This window comes from Mustelus asterias, unplaced genomic scaffold, assembly GCF_964213995.1.
Source record: "Mustelus asterias unplaced genomic scaffold, sMusAst1.hap1.1 HAP1_SCAFFOLD_3495, whole genome shotgun sequence".
NCBI classification, from domain to species: Eukaryota; Metazoa; Chordata; class Chondrichthyes; order Carcharhiniformes; family Triakidae; genus Mustelus; species Mustelus asterias.
In genome coordinates this window covers 2,501-21,277 of record NW_027593440.1, presented here as the reverse complement: position 1 = coordinate 21,277, position 18,777 = coordinate 2,501, and the positions used below count along the sequence as shown (strand labels likewise).

At 57.0% G+C, this 18,777-nt stretch overlaps 1 protein-coding gene across 1 annotated transcript in view; it reads right to left on the bottom strand.

Moving 5' to 3' along the window:
• Positions 1-10,415: 10,415 nt before the first annotated feature.
• The window catches only part of LOC144490609 (cytospin-A-like), a gene marked incomplete at both ends in the record, with an annotated part of 9,763 nt that continues 1,401 nt past the window's right edge, over positions 10,416-18,777 (bottom strand). Inside the window, 3 exons of the mRNA XM_078208319.1 lie at positions 10,416-10,566; positions 13,741-13,904; positions 17,893-17,966. Of these exons, the coding sequence (XP_078064445.1) occupies positions 10,416-10,566; positions 13,741-13,904; positions 17,893-17,966 (389 nt within the window). The remainder of the gene's footprint in view (positions 10,567-13,740; positions 13,905-17,892; positions 17,967-18,777) is intronic.

The window sequence follows — 18,777 nt, the reverse complement described above, 5'->3', positions numbered from 1 at the left end:
GGGCTGGAGGAGGTTACAGAGATAGGGAGGGGGTGTAGAGGGCTGGAGGAGGTTACAGAGATGGGAAGGGGTGTTGGGGCTGGAGGAGGTTACAGAGATAGGGAGGGGTGTAGAGGGCTGGAGGAGGTTACAGAGATGGGAAGGGGTGTTGGGGCTGGAGGAGGTTACAGAGATAGGGAGGGGTGTAGGGGCTGGAGGAGGTTACAGAGATAGGGAGGGGGTATAGGGGGCTGGAGGAGGTTACAGTGATAGGGAGGGGGTGTAGGGGCTGGAGGAGGTTACAGAGATAGGGAGGGGTGTAGGGGCTCGAGGAGGTTACAGAGATAGGGATGGCCCGTGCTGACGGAGTGTTGCCTGTCTCTCTGTCTCTCTCTCTCTCCGTCTCTCTCTGTCTCTCTCTCTGTCTCTCTCTATCTCTCTCTCTCTGTCTCACTCTGTCTCTCTGTGTCTTTCTGTCTCTCTCTCTCTCTCTGCCACTCTCTTTGTCACTCTCTGTCTCTCTCTCTCTTTCTGTCTCTCTCTCTCTGTCTCTCTCTCTCTGTCCCTCTGCCTCTCTGTCTCTCCACCTCTGTCTCTCTCTGTCTCTCCCTCTGTTTCTCTCTCTCGCTCTCTGTCCCTCTGTCTCGCTCTGTCTCTCGCTCTCTGTGTGTCTCTCTCTGTCTCTCTCTCTCTCTGTCTCTCTCTCTCTGTCTCTCTCTCTCTGTCTCTCTCTCTGTCTCTCTCTCTCTGTCTCTCTCTCTCTCTGTCTCTCTCTCTCTCTCTCTCTGTGTTTCTCACACTCTCTCTCTCGCTCTGTCTCTCTCTCTCTCTGTCTCTCTCTCTCTCTCTCTGTCTCTCTCTCTCTCTGTCTCTCTCTCTGTCTCTCTGTCTCTCTCTGTCTCTCTCTCTCTCTCTGTCTCTCTCTCTCTCTCTGTCTCTCTCTCTCTGTCTCTCTCTCTCTCTCAGTTCCAGATCTGTATTTCTGTTATTTTCCTGTCTCGGAGTGTTTTGCAGGAACCTGCTCCCGGGAACAATACTGGGATATTCCAGAACATTTCTCAAACTCAGTCGTGTTTATGTAACCTGTGGTGACAATCGTCGATCTGTCGAATGGAACATGTGGAACTCTGCCTGGGATTCGTGAAAAGGAAGGCGGGTAGATCAGAGGGGAAATGGATCCAAATGCCTCACTCTGTCTCCCCCTCCCTGTCTCTCTCGGCATCTCACAGCACTGACCCTCCCACAGTGCGGCGCTCCCTCAGCACCGACCCTCCCACAGTGCGGCGCTCCCTCAGAACTGACCTCCCACAGTGCGGCGCTCCCTCAGCACTGACCCTCCCACAGTGCGGCGCTCCCTCAGCACTGACCCTCCCACAGTGCGGCGCTCCCTCATCACCGACCCTCCCACAGTGCGGCGCTCCCTCAGCACTGACCCTCCCACAGTGCGGCGCTCCCTCAGCACTGACCCTCCCACAGTGCGGCGCTCCCTCAGCACTGACCCTCCCACAGTGCGGCGCTCCCTCAGCACTGACCCTCCCACAGTGCGGCGCTTCCTCAGCACCGACCCTCCCACAGTGTGGCGCTCCCTCAGCACTGACCCTCCCACAGTGCGGCGCTCCCTCAGCACCGACCATCCCACAGTGCGGCGCTTCCTCAGCACTGACCCTCCCACAGTGCGGCGCTCCCTCAGCACTGACCCTCCCACAGTGCGGCGCTCCCTCAGCACCGACCCTCCCACAGTGCGGCGCTCCCTCAGCACTGACCCTCCCACAGTGCGGCGCTCCCTCAGCACCGACCCTCCCACAGTGCGGCGCTCCCTCAGCACTGACCCTCCCGCAGTGCGGCGCTCCCTCAGCACCGACCCTCCCACAGTGCGGCGCTCCCTCAGCACCGACCCTCCCACAGTGCGGTGCTCCCTCAGCACTGACCCTCCCACAGTGCGGCGTTCCCTCAGCACTGACCCTCCCACAGTGCGGCGCTCCCTCAGCACTGACCCTCCCACAGTGCGGCGCTCCCTCAGCACTGACCCTCCCACAGTGCGGCGCTCCCTCAGCACTGTCCCTCCCACAGTGCGGCGCTCCCTCAGCACTGACCCTCCCACAGTGCGGCGCTCCCTCAGCACTGACCCTCCCACAGTGCGGCGCTCCCTCAGCACTGACCCTCCCTCAGCAATGACCCTCCCACAGTGCGGCACTCCCTCAGAGGGAGGGGTGTAGGGGCTGGAGGAGGTTACAGAGATCGAGAGGGGTGTAGGGGCTGGAGGAGGTTACAGAGATAGGGAGGGGGTGTAGGGGGCTGGAGGAGGTTACAGAGATAGGGAGAGGTGTAGGGGCTGGAGGAGGTTACAGAGATAGGGAGGGGAGTAGGGGCTGGAGGAGGTTACTGAGGTAGGGAGGGGAGTAGGGGCTGGAGGAGGTTACAGAGATGGTGAGCGGGTGTAGGGGGCTGGAGGAGGTTACAGAGATAGGGAGGGGTGTAGGGGCTGGAGGAGGTTACAGAGATAGGGAGAGGGTGTAGGGGGCTGGAGGAGGTTACAGAGATAGGGAGGGGGTGTAGGGGCTGGAGGAGGTTACAGAGATAGGGAGGGGGTGTAGGGGCTGGAGGAGGTTACAGAGATAGGGAGGGAGTGTAGGGGCTGGAGGAGGTTACAGAGATAGGGAGGGGGTGTAGGGGCTGGAGGAGGTTAGAGAGATAGGGAGGTGAGTAGGGGGCTGGAGGAGGTTACAGAGATAGGGAGGGGGTGTAGGGGCTGGAGGAGGTTAGAGAGATAGGGAGGTGAGTAGGGGGCTGGAGGAGGTTACAGAGATAGGGAGGGGGTGTAGGGAGCTGGAGGAGGTTACAGAGATAGGGAGGGGTGTAGGGGCTGGAGGAGGTTACTGAGGTAGGGAGGGGAGTAGGGGCTGGAGGAGGTTACAGAGATGGTGAGCGGGTGTAGGGGCTGGAGGAGGTTAGAGAGATAGGGAGGTGAGTAGGGGCTGGAGGAGGTTAGAGAGATAGGGAGGGGGTGTCGGGGCAGGAGGAGGTTACAGAGATAGGGAGGGGTGTAGGGTCTGGATGAGGTTACAGAGATAGGGAGGGGGTGTAGGGGCTGGATGAGGTTACAGAGATAGGGAGGGGTGTAGGGTCTGGAGGAGGTTACAGAGATAGGGAGGGGTGTAGGGGGTTGGAGGAGGTAACAGAGATAGGGAGGGGTGTAGGGGCTGGAGGAGGTTACAGAGATAGGGAGGGGGTGTAGGGGCTGGTGGAGGTTACAGAGATAGGGAGGGGTGTAGGGGGCTGGAGGAGGTTACAGAGATAGGGAGGGGTGTAGGGGGTTGGAGGAGGTAACAGAGATAGGGAGGGGTGTAGGGGCTGGAGGAGGTTACAGAGATAGGGAGGGGGTGTAGGGGCTGGAGGAGGTTACAGAGATCGAGAGGGGTGTAGGGGCTGGAGGAGGTTACAGAGATAGGGAGGGGGTGTAGGGGGCTGGAGGAGGTTACAGAGATAGGGAGGGGTGTAGGAGCTGGAGGAGGTTACAGAGATAGGGAGGGGTGTAGGGGGCCAGAGGAGGTTACAGAGATAGGCAGGTGTGCAGGGGCTGGAGGAGGTTGCAGAGATAGGGAGGGGGTGTAGGGGGCTGGAGGAGGTTACAGAGATAGGGAGGGGTGTAGGGGGTTGGAGGAGGTAACAGAGATAGGGAGGGGTGTAGGGGCTGGAGGAGGTTACAGAGATAGGGAGGGGTGTAGGGGCTGGAGGAGGTAACAGAGATAGGGAGGGGTGTAGGAGCTGGAGGAGGTTACAGAGATAGGGAGGGGTGTAGGGGGCCAGAGGAGGTTACAGAGATAGGCAGGTGTGCAGGGGCTGGAGGAGGTTACAGAGATAGGGAGGGGGTGTAGGGGGCTGGAGGAGGTTACAGAGATAGGGAGGGGTGTAGGGGGTTGGAGGAGGTAACAGAGATAGGGAGGGGTGTAGGGGCTGGAGGAGGTTACAGAGATAGGGAGGGGGTGTAGGGGCTGGAGAAGGTTACAGAGATCGGGAGGGGTGTCGGGGCTGGAGGAGGTTACAGAGATAGGGAGGGGGTGTAGGGGCTGGAGAAGGTTACAGAGATCGGGAGGGGTGTAGGGGACTGCAGGAGGTTACAGAGATAGGGAGGGGGTGTAGGGGCTGGAGGAGGTTACAGAGATAGGGAGGGGTGTAGGGGGCTGGAGGGGGTTACAGAGATAGGGAGGGGGTGTAGGGGGCTGGAGGAGGTTACAGAGATAGGGAGGGGTGTAGGGGCTGGAGGGGGTTACAGAGCTAGGGAGGGGTGTAGGGGGCTGGAGGAGGTTACAGAGATAGGGAGGGGGTGTAGGCGGCTGGAGGAGGTTACAGAGATAGGGAGGAGGTGTAGGGGCTGGAGGAGGTTACAGAGATAGGGAGGGGGTGTAGGGGGCTGGAGGAGTTTACAGAGATAGGGAGGGGGTGTAGGCGGCTGGAGGAGTTTACAGAGATAGGGAGGGGGTGTAGGGGCTGGAGGAGTTTACAGAGATAGGGAGGAGTGTAGGGTCTGGAGGAGGTTACAGAGATAGGGAGTGGTGTAGGGGGTTGGAGGAGGTAACAGAGATAGGGAGGGGTGTAGGGGCTGGAGGAGGTTACAGAGATAGGGAGGGGGTGTAGGGGCTGGAGGAGGTTACAGAGATAGGGAGGGGTGTAGGGGCTGGAGGAAGTTACAGAGATAGGGAGGGGGTGTAAGGGCTGGAGGAGGTTACAGAGATAGGGAGGGGGTGTAGGGGCTGGAGGAGGTTACAGAGATAGGGAGGGGGTGTAGGGGCTGGAGGAGGTTACAGAGATAGGCAGGGGTGTAGGGGCTGTAGGAGGGTACAGAGATAGGGAGGGGGTGTAGGGGGCTGGAGGGGGTTACAGAGATAGGGAGTGGGTGTAGGGGCTGGAGGAGGTTACAGAGATAGGGAGGGGGTGTAGGGGCTGGAGGAGGTTACAGAGATAGGGAGGGGTGTTGGGGCTGGAGGAGGTTACAGAGATAGGGAGGGGGTGTAGGAGGCTGGAGGAGGTTACAGAGATAGGGAGGGGGTGTAGGGGCTGGAGGAGGTTACAGAGATAGGGAGGGGGTGAAGGGGCTGGAGGAGGTTACAGAGATAGGGAGGGGTGTTGGGGCTGGAGGAGGTTACAGAGATAGGGAGGGGTGTTGGGGCTGGAGGAGGTTACTGAGGTAGGGAGGGGAGTAGGGGCTGGAGGAGGTTACAGAGATGGTGAGCGGGTGTAGGGGGCTGGAGGAGGTTACAGAGATAGGGAGGGGTGTAGGGGCTGGAGGAGGTTACAGAGATAGGGAGAGGGTGTAGGGGGCTGGAGGAGGTTACAGAGATAGGGAGGGGGTGTAGGGGCTGGAGGAGGTTACAGAGATAGGGAGGGGGTGTAGGGGCTGGAGGAGGTTACAGAGATAGGGAGGGAGTGTAGGGGCTGGAGGAGGTTACAGAGATAGGGAGGGGGTGTAGGGGCTGGAGGAGGTTACAGAGATAGGGAGGGGGTGTAGGGGCTGGAGGAGGTTAGAGAGATAGGGAGGTGAGTAGGGGGCTGGAGGAGGTTACAGAGATGGTGAGCGGGTGTAGGGGCTGGAGGAGGTTAGAGAGATAGGGAGGTGAGTAGGGGCTGGAGGAGGTTAGAGAGATAGGGAGGGGGTGTCGGGGCAGGAGGAGGTTACAGAGATAGGGAGGGGTGTAGGGTCTGGATGAGGTTACAGAGATAGGGAGGGGGTGTAGGGGCTGGATGAGGTTACAGAGATAGGGAGGGGTGTAGGGTCTGGAGGAGGTTACAGAGATAGGGAGGGGTGTAGGGGGTTGGAGGAGGTAACAGAGATAGGGAGGGGTGTAGGGGCTGGAGGAGGTTACAGAGATAGGGAGGGGTGTAGGGGCTGGAGGAGGTTACAGAGATAGGGAGGGGGTGTAGGGGCTGGTGGAGGTTACAGAGATAGGGAGGGGTGTAGGGGGCTGGAGGAGGTTACAGAGATAGGGAGGGGTGTAGGGGGTTGGAGGAGGTAACAGAGATAGGGAGGGGTGTAGGGGCTGGAGGAGGTTACAGAGATAGGGAGGGGGTGTAGGGGCTGGAGGAGGTTACAGAGATCGAGAGGGGTGTAGGGGCTGGAGGAGGTTACAGAGATAGGGAGGGGGTGTAGGGGGCTGGAGGAGGTTACAGAGATAGGGAGGGGTGTAGGAGCTGGAGGAGGTTACAGAGATAGGGAGGGGTGTAGGGGGCCAGAGGAGGTTACAGAGATAGGCAGGTGTGCAGGGGCTGGAGGAGGTTGCAGAGATAGGGAGGGGGTGTAGGGGGCTGGAGGAGGTTACAGAGATAGGGAGGGGTGTAGGGGGTTGGAGGAGGTAACAGAGATAGGGAGGGGTGTAGGGGCTGGAGGAGGTTACAGAGATAGGGAGGGTGTAGGGGCTGGAGGAGGTAACAGAGATAGGGAGGGGTGTAGGAGCTGGAGGAGGTTACAGAGATAGGGAGGGGTGTAGGGGGCCAGAGGAGGTTACAGAGATAGGCAGGTGTGCAGGGGCTGGAGGAGGTTACAGAGATAGGGAGGGGGTGTAGGGGGCTGGAGGAGGTTACAGAGATAGGGAGGGGTGTAGGGGGTTGGAGGAGGTAACAGAGATAGGGAGGGGTGTAGGGGCTGGAGGAGGTTACAGAGATAGGGAGGGGGTGTAGGGGCTGGAGAAGGTTACAGAGATCGGGAGGGGTGTCGGGGCTGGAGGAGGTTACAGAGATAGGGAGGGGGTGTAGGGGCTGGAGAAGGTTACAGAGATCGGGAGGGGTGTAGGGGACTGCAGGAGGTTACAGAGATAGGGAGGGGGTGTAGGGGCTGGAGGAGGTTACAGGAGATAGGGAGGGGTGTAGGGGGCTGGAGGGGGTTACAGAGATAGGGAGGGGGTGTAGGGGGCTGGAGGAGGTTACAGAGATAGGGAGGGGTGTAGGGGCTGGAGGGGGTTACAGAGCTAGGGAGGGGTGTAGGGGGCTGGAGGAGGTTACAGAGATAGGGAGGGGGTGTAGGCGGCTGGAGGAGGTTACAGAGATAGGGAGGAGGTGTAGGGGCTGGAGGAGGTTACAGAGATAGGGAGGGGGTGTAGGGGGCTGGAGGAGTTTACAGAGATAGGGAGGGGGTGTAGGCGGCTGGAGGAGTTTACAGAGATAGGGAGGGGGTGTAGGGGCTGGAGGAGTTTACAGAGATAGGGAGGAGTGTAGGGTCTGGAGGAGGTTACAGAGATAGGGAGTGGTGTAGGGGGTTGGAGGAGGTAACAGAGATAGGGAGGGGTGTAGGGGCTGGAGGAGGTTACAGAGATAGGGAGGGGGTGTAGGGGCTGGAGGAGGTTACAGAGATAGGGAGGGGTGTAGGGGCTGGAGGAAGTTACAGAGATAGGGAGGGGGTGTAAGGGCTGGAGGAGGTTACAGAGATAGGGAGGGGGTGTAGGGGCTGGAGGAGGTTACAGAGATAGGGAGGGGGTGTAGGGGCTGGAGGAGGTTACAGAGATAGGCAGGGGTGTAGGGGCTGTAGGAGGGTACAGAGATAGGGAGGGGGTGTAGGGGGCTGGAGGGGGTTACAGAGATAGGGAGTGGGTGTAGGGGCTGGAGGAGGTTACAGAGATAGGGAGGGGGTGTAGGGGCTGGAGGAGGTTACAGAGATAGGGAGGGGTGTTGGGGCTGGAGGAGGTTACAGAGATAGGGAGGGGGTGTAGGAGGCTGGAGGAGGTTACAGAGATAGGGAGGGGGTGTAGGGGCTGGAGGAGGTTACAGAGATAGGGAGGGGGTGAAGGGGCTGGAGGAGGTTACAGAGATAGGGAGGGGTGTAGGGGCTGGAGGAGGTTACAGAGATAGGGAGGGGGTGTAGGAGCTGGAGGAGGTTACAGAGATAGGGAGGGGTGTAGGGGCTGGAGGAGGTTACAGAGATAGGGAGGGGGTGTAGGGGGCTGGAGGAGGTTACAGAGATAGGGAGGGGGTGTAGGGGCTGGAGGAGGTTACAGAGATAGGGAGGGGTGTTGGGGCTGGAGGAGGTTACAGAGATAGGGAGGGGTGTTGGGGCTGGAGGAGGTTACAGAGATAGGGAGGGGGTGTTGGGGCTAGAGGAGGTTACAGAGATAGGGAGGGGTGTTGGGGCTGGAGGAGGTTACAGAGATAGGGAGGGGGTGTTGGGGCTGGAGGAGGTTACAGAGATAGGGAGGGGTGTAGGGGCTGGAGGGGGTTACAGAGATAGGGAGGGGTATAGGGGGCTGGAGGAGGTTACAGAGATAGGGAGGATGTAGGGGGCTGGAGGAGGTGACAGAGATAGGGAGGGGTGTAGGGGCTGGAGGAGGTTACAGAGATAAGGAGCGGTGTAGGGGCTGGAGGAGGTTACAGAGATAGGGAGGGGTGTAGGGGCTGGAGGGGGTTATAGAGATAGGGAGGGGGTGAAGGGACTGGAGGATGTTACAGAGATAAGGAGCGGTGTAGGGGCTGGAGGAGGTTACAGAGATAGGGAGGGGGTGTAGGGGCTGGAGGAGGTTACAGAGATAGGGAGGGATGTAGGGGCTGGAGGAGGTGACAGAGATAGGGAGGGGATGTAGGGGCTGGAGGAGGTTACAGAGATAGGGAGGGATGTAGGGGACTGGAGGAGGTTACAGAGATAGGGAGGGATGTAGGGGCTGGAGGAGGTTACAGAGATATGGAGGGGTGTAGGGTCCGGAGGAGGTTACAGAGATAGGGAGGGATGTTGGGACTGGAGGAGGTTACAGAGATAGGGAGGGATGTTGGGACTGGAGGAGGTTACAGAGATCGGGAGGGGTGTAGGGGCTGGAGGAGGTTACAGAGATAGGGAGGGTGTGTAGGGGCTGGAGGAGGTTACAGAGATAGGGAGGGGCTGTAGGGGCTGGAGGAGGTTACAGAGATAGGGAGGGGGTGTAGGGGCTGGTGGAGGTTACAGAGATAGGGAGGGGGTGTAGGGGGCTGGAGGAGGTTACAGAGATAGGGAGGGGATGTAGGGGGCTGGAGGAGGTTACAGAGATAGGGAGGGGTGTAGGGGTTGGAGGAGGTTACAGAGATAGGCAGGTGTGCAGGGGCTTTGGAGGTTACAGAGATAGGGAGGGGATGTAGGGGGCTGGAGGAGGTTACAGAGATAGGGAGGGGGTGTAGGGGGCTGGAGGAGGTTACAGAGATAGGGAGGGGTGTAGGGGCTGGAGGGGGTTACAGAGATAGGGAACGGTGTAGGGGCTGGAGGAGGTTACAGAGATAGGGAGGGGGTGTAGGGGGCTGTAGGGGTTACAGAGATAGGGAGGGGGTGTAGGAGCTGGAGGAGGTTACAGAGATAGGGAGGGGGTGTAGGGGCTGGAGAAGGTTACAGAGATAGGGAGGGGTGTTGGGGCTGGAGGAGGTTACAGAGATAGGGAGGGGGTGTAGGGGGCTGGAGGAGGTTACAGAGATAGGGATGGGTGTAGGGGGCTGGAGGAGGTTACAGAGATAGGGAGGGGTGTAGGGGCTTGTGGAGGTTACAGAGATAGGGAGGGGATGTAGGCGCTGGAGGGGGTTACAGAGATAGCGAGGGGGTGTGGGGGGCTGGAGGAGGTTACAGAGATAGGGAGGGGTGTAGGGGCTGGTGGAGGTTACAGAGATAGGGAGGGGGTGTAGGGGCTGGAGGAGGTTACAGAGATAGGGAGGGGTGTAGGGGCTGGAGGAGGTTACAGAGATTGGGAGGGGGTGTAGGGGCTGGTGGAGGTTACAGAGATAGGGAAGGGGTGTAGGGGCTGCAGGAGGTTACAGAGATAGGGAGGAGTTGTAGGGGCTGGAGGAGGTTACAGAGATAGGGAGGGGGTGTAGGGGCTGGAGGGGGTTACAGAGATAGGGAGGGGGTGTAGGGGCTGGTGGAGGTTACAGAGATAGGGAGGAGTTGTAGGGGCTGGAGGAGGTTACAGAGATAGGGAGGGGGTGTAGGGGCTGGAGGGGGTTACAGAGATAGGGAGGGGGTGTAGGGGCTGGTGGAGGTTCCAGAGATAGGGAAGGGGTGTAGGGGCTGGAGGAGGTTACAGAGATAGGGAAGGGGTGTAGGGTCTGGAGGAGGTTACAGAGATAGGGAAGGGGTGTAGGGTCTGGAGGAGGTTACAGAGATAGGGAAGGGGTGTAGGGGCTGGAGGAGGTTACAGAGATAGGGAGGAGTTGTTGGGGCTGGAGGAGGTTACAGAGATAGGGAGGGGGTGTAGGGGCTGGAGGGGGTTACAGAGATAGGGAGGGGGTGTAGGGGCTGGTGGAGGTTCCAGAGATAGGGAGGGGGTGTAGGGGGCTGGAGGAGGTTACAGAGATAGGGAGGGGTGTAGGGGCTGGTGGTGGTTACAGAGATTGGGAGGGGGTGTAGGGGCTGGTGGAGGTTACAGAGATAGGGAGGCAGATTCGAACTGAGGGAGGGGATGATCGGATCACGAGGGCGGTTCAGTTTCACGAGGGGAGCATACCTTGGCAGTGTTGCCTTCTTCACCCGGGGGACTGAATCTCAGGTGGGGCCAGTACTGTGTCCCATTGCTTCTCTCAGTTCCATCCAACACCATCTCTGGTACATCGGAGACCTTCTCAATCCTCTTACCATCGACTGCATCAACAGAATCCCTTCATTGGGAGACAGAGAGAACTTTCATTTTCCAGACAGGGAAAGGACAGTGTATCTAACGCACTGTGACACCCGGTCCCAGAGGGGGAAAGGACAGTGTATCTAACGCACTGTGACACCCGGTCCCAGAGGGGGAAAGGACAGTGTATCTAACGCACTGTGACACCCGGTCCCAGAGGGGGAAAGGACAGTGTATCTAACGCACTGTGACACCCGGTCCCAGAGGGGGAAAGGACAGTGTATCTAACGCACTGTGACAACCAGTCCCAGAGGGGGAAAGGACAGTGTATCTAACGCACTGTGACACCCGTCCCAGAGGGGGAAAGGGCAGTGTATCTAACGCACTGTGACACCCGGTCCCAGAGGGGGAAAGGACAGTGTATCTAACACACTGTGACACCCGGTCCCAGAGGGGGAAAGGACAGTGTATCTAACGCACTGTGACACCCGGTCCCAGAGGGGGAAAGGACAGTGTGTCTAACGCACTGTGACACCCGGTCCCAGAGGGGGAAAGGACAGTGTGTCTAACGCGCTGTGACACCCGGTCCCAGAGGGGGAAAGGACAGTGTATCTAACGCACTGTGACACCCGGTCCCAGAGGGGGAAAGGACAGTGTATCTAACGCACTGTGACACCCGGTCCCAGAGGGGGAAAGGACAGTGTATCTAACGCACTGTGACACCCGGTCCCAGAGGGGGAAAGGGCAGTGTATCTAACGCACTGTGACACCCGGCCCCAGAGGGGGAAAGGACAGTGTATCTAACGCACTGTGACACCCGGTCCCAGAGGGGGGAAAGGACAGTGTATCTAACGCACTGTGACACCCGGTCCCAGAGGGGGGAAAGGACAGTGTATCTAACGCACTGTGACACCCGGTCCCAGAGGGGGAAAGGACAGTGTATCTAACGCACTGTGACACCCGGTCCCAGAGGGGGAAAGGACAGTGTATCTAACGCACTGTGACACCCGGTCCCAGAGGGGGAAATGACAGTGTATCTAACGCACTGTGACACCCGGTCCCAGAGGGGGAAAGGACAGTGTATCTAACGCACTGTGACACCCGGTCCCAGAAGGGGGAAAGGACAGTGTATCTCACGCACTGTGACACCCGGTCCCAGAGGGGGAAAGGACAGTGTATCTAACGCACTGTGACACGCGGTACCAGAGGGGAAAGGACAGTGTATCTAACGCACTGTGACAGCCGCTCCCAGAGGGGGAAAGGACAGTGTATCTAACGCACTGTGACACCCGGTCCCAGAGGGGGAAAGGACAGTGTATCTAACGCACTGTGACACCTGGTCCCAGAGGGGGAAAGGACAGTGTATCTAACGCACTGTGACACCCGGTCCCAGAGGGGGAAAGGACAGTGTATCTAACGCACTGTAACACCCGGTCCCAGAGGGGGAAAGGACAGTGTATCTAACGCACTGTGACACCCGGTCCCAGAGGGGGAAAAGGACAGTGTATCCAACGCACTGTGACACCCGGTCCCAGAGGGGGAAAGGACAGTGTATCTAACGCACTGTGACACCCGGTCCCAGAGGGGGAAAGGACAGTGTATCTAACGCACTGTGACACCCGGTCCCAGAGGGGGAAAAGGACAGTGTATCCAACGCACTGTGACACCCGGTCCCAGAGGGGGAAAGGACAGTGTATCTAACGCACTGTGACACCCGGTCCCAGAGGGGGAAAGGACAGTGTATCTAACGCACTGTGACACCCGGTCCCAGAGGGGGAAATGACAGTGTATCTAACGCACTGTGTCACCCGGTCCCAGAGGGGGAAAGGACAGTGTATCTAACGCACTGTGTCACCCGGTCCCAGAGGGGGGAAAGGACAGTGTATCTAACGCACTGTGACACCCGGTCCCAGAGGGGGGAAAGGACAGTGTATCTAACGCACTGTGACACCCGGTCCCAGAGGGGGAAAGGACAGTGTATCTAACGCACTGTGACACCCGGTCCCAGAGGGGGAAAGGACAGTGTATCTAACGCACTGTGACACCCGGTCCCAGAGGGGGAAAGGACAGTGTATCTAACGCACTGTGACACCCGGTCCCAGAGGGGGAAAGGACAGTGTATCTAACGCACTGTGACACCCGGTCCCAGAGGGGGAAAGGACAGTGTATCTAACGCACTGTGACACCCGGTCCCTGAGGGGGAAAGGACAGTGTATCTAACGCACTGTGACACCCGGTCCCAGAGGGGGAAAGGACAGTGTATCTAACGCACTGTGACACCCGGTCCCAGAGGGGGGAAAGGACAGTGTATCTAACGCACTGTGACACCCGGTCCCAGAGGGGGAAAAGGACAGTGTATCCAACGCACTGTGACACCCGGTCCCAGAGGGGGAAAGGACAGTGTATCTAACGCACTGTGACACCCGGTCCCAGAGGGGGAAAGGACAGTGTATCTAACGCACTGTGACACCCGGTCCCAGAGGGGGAAAAGGACAGTGTATCCAACGCACTGTGACACCCGGTCCCAGAGGGGGAAAGGACAGTGTATCTAACGCACTGTGACACCCGGTCCCAGAGGGGGAAAGGACAGTGTATCTAACGCACTGTGACACCCGGTCCCAGAGGGGGAAATGACAGTGTATCTAACGCACTGTGTCACCCGGTCCCAGAGGGGGAAAGGACAGTGTATCTAACGCACTGTGTCACCCGGTCCCAGAGGGGGGAAAGGACAGTGTATCTAACGCACTGTGACACCCGGTCCCAGAGGGGGGAAAGGACAGTGTATCTAACGCACTGTGACACCCGGTCCCAGAGGGGGAAAGGACAGTGTATCTAACGCACTGTGACACCCGGTCCCAGAGGGGGAAAGGACAGTGTATCTAACGCACTGTGACACCCGGTCCCAGAGGGGGAAAGGACAGTGTATCTAACGCACTGTGACACCCGGTCCCAGAGGGGGAAAGGACAGTGTATCTAACGCACTGTGACACCCGGTCCCAGAGGGGGAAAGGACAGTGTATCTAACGCACTGTGACACCCGGTCCCAGAGGGGGAAAGGACAGTGTATCTAACGCACTGTGACACCCGGTCTCAGAGGGGGAAAGGACAGTGTATCTAACGCACTGTGACACCCGGTCCCAGAGGGGGAGAGGACAGTGGGGTTTACTGTTGAGTGTAACAGTCTTGGGCACAGATTGGTGTCTGCTTTGCGTACCTCTTCTCCAGCTCCTGCTGTAGCCTCCTGGTTTTTCCTGCTTCCTCCTCCAGTCTTCTCCTCAGCGATTCCGCCTCTGACTCTGCCTCAGTCCGAAGCCTATCTGCAACTGTTACCGCGAGTTGCATATCATTCTGGAATTGGCGCCACTCTTCCTCCTCTGACTTCGGGCACCGAGTTGCAGTGGAAACAATCTGAATTAGGTTCTACCTTGGCTCGAATGATGGGTCGCAGTGCCAGCCTTGAGTGTTAGTTCACCATCCCTAGTTACCCCCCCCCCCTCCCCCCCCCCGCTGTAGAAGGGGCAGGGTGAGCAGCCATCTTGAACCCATCGCAGTTTCCATGTGCGTGCGTGCATGTGTGTGGTGTAGGCACACTCACGGCGCTGTTAGGGACTGCCGACACTTTTCCCAGGATACGTACTGGGAATTTGGCCGCGTTTCCCTGCTCCAAGACTGGAAAATCCCGCCCAGTTCAACAGGCCTTTCCTTTATCCGTGTCCCGCCCACGACCATTTCCGTCGTGGGCTCGGAGTGGGAAACCCTCCCCTCATTATTTGAGGAGAGATTGACCAGGTTGGGATGGTTATCCGCTGGAGTTTGGAAGAGATCCAGGAAGGCCAAGGGGGGAGATGGTTAGATTCTCTCCAACTGGCTGGCTCCCAGTTGAGTTTGTGGTCTATAGTAACCCCCAGGATGTTGACAGTGGGGGGAGGGCGATCCAGTGATGGTAACGCCACAGAATGTCAAGGCGAGGAGATGGTTCCATTGTGAACGTAGCCCAGTCCCATCACGCAAACCCCAGCCTCCCATCCATTGACTCCGTCTACACTTCCCGCTGCCTCGGGGAAAAGCAGCCGGCATAATCAAGGACCCCCCCCCCCACTCACCCCGGACATTCTCTCTTCCACCTTCTTCCGTCGGGAAAAAGATACAAAAGTCTGAGGTCACGTACCGACCGACTCAAGAACAGCTTCTTCCCTGCTGCTTTTGAATGGACCTACCTCGCATTAAGTTGATCTTTCTCTACACCCCGAGCTGTGACTGTAACGCTACATTCTGCACCCTCTCCTTTCCTTCTCCCCTCTGTACTCTATGAACGGTATACTTCGTCTATATACCGTGCAAGAAACGATACTTTTCACTGTATCCCAATACATGTGACAATAATAAATCAAATCCTTTCAGAGAATCTGAATGCGGACTATATCTTTCACCGGGACCTCGGGAGAGGATACAGAGGGAGGGGGCGGGCGGCACAGAGAGAGTCATAGAGTCAGAGAGGTTTACAGCATGGAAACAGGCCCTTCAGCCCAACTTGTCCATGCTGCCTTTTTTTTTAAACCCCTAAGCTAGCCCCAATTGCCCGCATTTGGCCCATATCCCTCTCTACCCATCGTACCCATGTAACTATCTAAACGCTTTTTAAAAGACAAAATTGTCCCCGCCTCTACTACTGCCTCTGGCAGCTCGTTCCAGACACTCACCACCCTCTGTGTGAAAAAATTGCCCCTCTGGACCCTTTTGGATCTCTCCCCTCTCACCTTAAACCTCCGCCCTCTAGTTTTAGACTCCCCTACCTTCGGGAAAAGATATTGACTATCTAGCTGATCTGTGCCCCTCATTATTTTATAGACCTCTATAAGATCACCCCTCAGCCTCCTACGCTCCAGAGAAAAAAGTCCCAGTCTATCCAGCCTCTCCTTATAACTCAAACCATCAAGTCCCGGTAGCATCCAAGTAAATCTTTTCTGCACTCTTTCTAGTTTAATAATATCCTTTCTATAATAGGGTGACCAGAACTGTGCACAGTATTCCAAGTGTGGCCTTACCAATGTCTTGTACAACTTCAACAAGACGTCCCAACTCCTGTACTCAATGTTCTGACCGATGAAACCAAGCATGTCGAATGCCTTCTTCACCACTCTGTCCACCTGTGACTCCACTTTCAAGGAGCTATGAACCTGTACCCCGAGATCTCTTTGTTCTGTAACTCTCCCCAACGCCCTACCATTAACTGAGTAAGTCCTGCCCTGGTTCAATCTACCAAAATGCATCACCTCGCATTTATCCAAATTAAACTCCATCTGCCATTCGTCAGCCCACTGGCCCAATTGATCAAGATCCCGTTGCAATTGGAGATAACTTTCTTCACTGTCCACTGTGCCACCAATCTTGGTGTCATCTGCAAACTTACTAACCATGCCTCCTATATTCTCATCCAAATCATTAATATAAATGACAAATAACAGTGGGCCCAGCACTGATCCCTGAGGCACACCGCTGGTCACAGGCCTCCAGTTTGAAAAACAACTCTCTACAACCACCCTCTGGCTTCTGTCAAGAAGCCAATTTTGTATCCATTTAGATACCTCACCCTGGATCCCGTGAGATTTAACCTCATGCAACAACCTACCATGCGGTACCTTGTCAAAGGCCTTGCTAAAGTCCATGTAGACAACATCAACTGCACTGCCCTCATCGACCTTCTTGGTTACCCCTTCAAGAAACTCAATCAAATTTGAGAGACATGATTTTCCACTCACAAAGCCATGCTGACTGTCCCTAATCAGTCCTTGCATCTCTAAATGCCTGTAGATCCTGTCTCTCAAAATACCTTCCAACAACTTACCCACCACAGATGTGAGGCTCACCGGCCTGTAGTTCCCAGGCTTTTCCCTGCAGCCCTTTTTAAACAAAGGCACAACATTTGCCAGTCTCCAATCTTCAGGCACCTCACCCGTGACTATCGATGATTCAAATGTCTCGGCGAGGGGACCCGCAAGTTCCTCCCTCACCTTCCACAACGTCCTGGGATACACTTCATCAGGTCCTGGGGATTTATCTACCTTGATGCGCTTTAAGACTTCCAGCACCTTCTTCTCTGTAATATGTACACTCCTCAAGACATCAACATTTAATTCCCCAGGTTCCCGAACATCCGTGCTTTTCTCAACAGGAAATACTGATGAGAAATACTGTGCTCAGTTCTGGTCGCCTCATTACAGGAAGGATGTGGAAAAGATTGAAAGGGTGCAGAGGAGATTTACAAGGATGTTGCCTGGATTGAGTGGCATGCCTTATGAGGATAGGCTGAGGGAGCTCGGTCTTTTCTCCTTTGGAGAGACGTAGGATGAGAGGAGACCTAATAGAGGTGTATAAGATGTTGAGAGGCGTAGATCAGGTGGACGCTCAGAGGCTTTTTCCCAGGGTGGAAATGTCTGCTACGAGAGGACACGGGTTTAAGGTGCTGGGGGGTAGGTACAGGGGAAATGTTAGGGGTAAGTTTTTCACACAGAGGGTGGTGGGCGAGTGGAATCGGCTGCCGTCAGTGGTGGTGGAGGCAAACTCAATAGGGTCTTTTCAGAGACTCCTGGATGAGTACATGGGACTTAATAGGATGGAGGGTTATAGGTCGGCCTAAAAGGTAGGGATATGTTCGGCACAACTTGTGGGGCCGAAGGGCCTGTTTTGTGCTGTAGTTTTTCTATGTTTCTAAACATTCATTTAGGATCTCACCCATCTCTTGTGGATCTGCACATCGATGACCTTGTTGATCCTTAAGAGGGCCTACTCTCTCCCTTGTTACTCTTTTGCCCTTTATGTATTTGGAGAAGCTCTTTGGATTCTCCTTTGCCTTATCTGCCAAAACAATCTCGTGCCCCCTTTTTGCCCTCCTGATTTCTCTCTTAACTCTACTCTGCACCCCCGATACTCTTCAAGAGATCCACTTGATCCCAGCTGCCTATGCACGTCATGTGCCTCTATAATCTTCTTGACCAGGGCCTCAATATCCCGAGTGATCCAGCGTTCCCGACTTCTGCCAGCCTTGCCCTTCACTCCAAGAGGAATGTGATTACCCTGAACCCTGGTGAACACACTTTTGAAAGCCTCCCACTTACCAGACGTCCCTTTGCCTTCCCACAGACTCCCCCAATTAACTTTTGAAAGTCCCTGCCTGACACCATCAAAATTGCCCTTGCCCCAATTTGGAATATTAACATTTGGGCCAGACCTATCATTCTCCGTAGCGATCTTAAAACGAATGGGATTATGGTCACTGGTCCCAAAGTGATCCCTCACTAACACTTCTCTCACCTGCCCTTCCTTAACTCGCTCATGTACCCCCCCTTGCCCTCTCGCCATAACCTACCTTCATTCTCTCGTTCAGACGTTCCAATTCTTCCTTCATTGACAAGCGCTCCGCTTTCAGGTTGGCGACCAGTTCTGGGCAACAAGAAAAATTAATCATTGGGATAGTGTCCAGTGGAGTGAACGGGAAGGGGTTTGGGATTGTGTACAGTGGGAGTGAACGGGAAGGGGATTGGGATTGGGATTGTGTACAGTGGGAGTGAACGGGAAGGGGATTGGGATTGTGTCCAGTGGGAGTGAACGGGAAGGGGTTTGGGATTGTGTACAGTGGGAGCGAATGGGAAGGGGATTGGGATTGTGTACAGTGGGAGTGAACGGGAAGGGGATTGGGATTGTGTACAGTGGGAGTGAACGGGAAGGGGATGAGGGTCCATTGGGGATTGTGACAACTCAGGTACCCACGCCCTCCCCGTCTCCCTCACTCTCCCACCCTCTCCCCGTGTCCCTCACTCCCCACCCTCTCCCCGTCTCCCTCACTCCCCCACCCTCCTCCGTCTCCCTCACTCCCCCCCCTCTCCCCGTCTCCCCTCACTCCCCCACCCTCCCGTCTCCCTCCCCCCTCTCCCCTCCCACCCTCCCCACCCTCTCCCCGTCTCCCTCACTCCCCACCCTCTCCCCGTCCCCCTCACTCCCCCACCCTCCCCCGTCTCCCTCACTCCCCCACCCTCTTCCCCGTTCTCCCTCACTCCCCCACCCTCTCCCCGTCTCCCTCACTCCCCCGCCCTCTCCCCGTCTCCCTCACTCCCCCACCCTCTCCCCATCTCCCTCACTCCCCCGCCCTCTCCCGTCTCCCTCACTCCCCCCACCCTCTCCCCGTCTCCCTCACTCCGCCGCCCTCTCCCCGTCTCCCTCACTCCCCCACCTCTCCCCGTCTCCCTCACTCCCC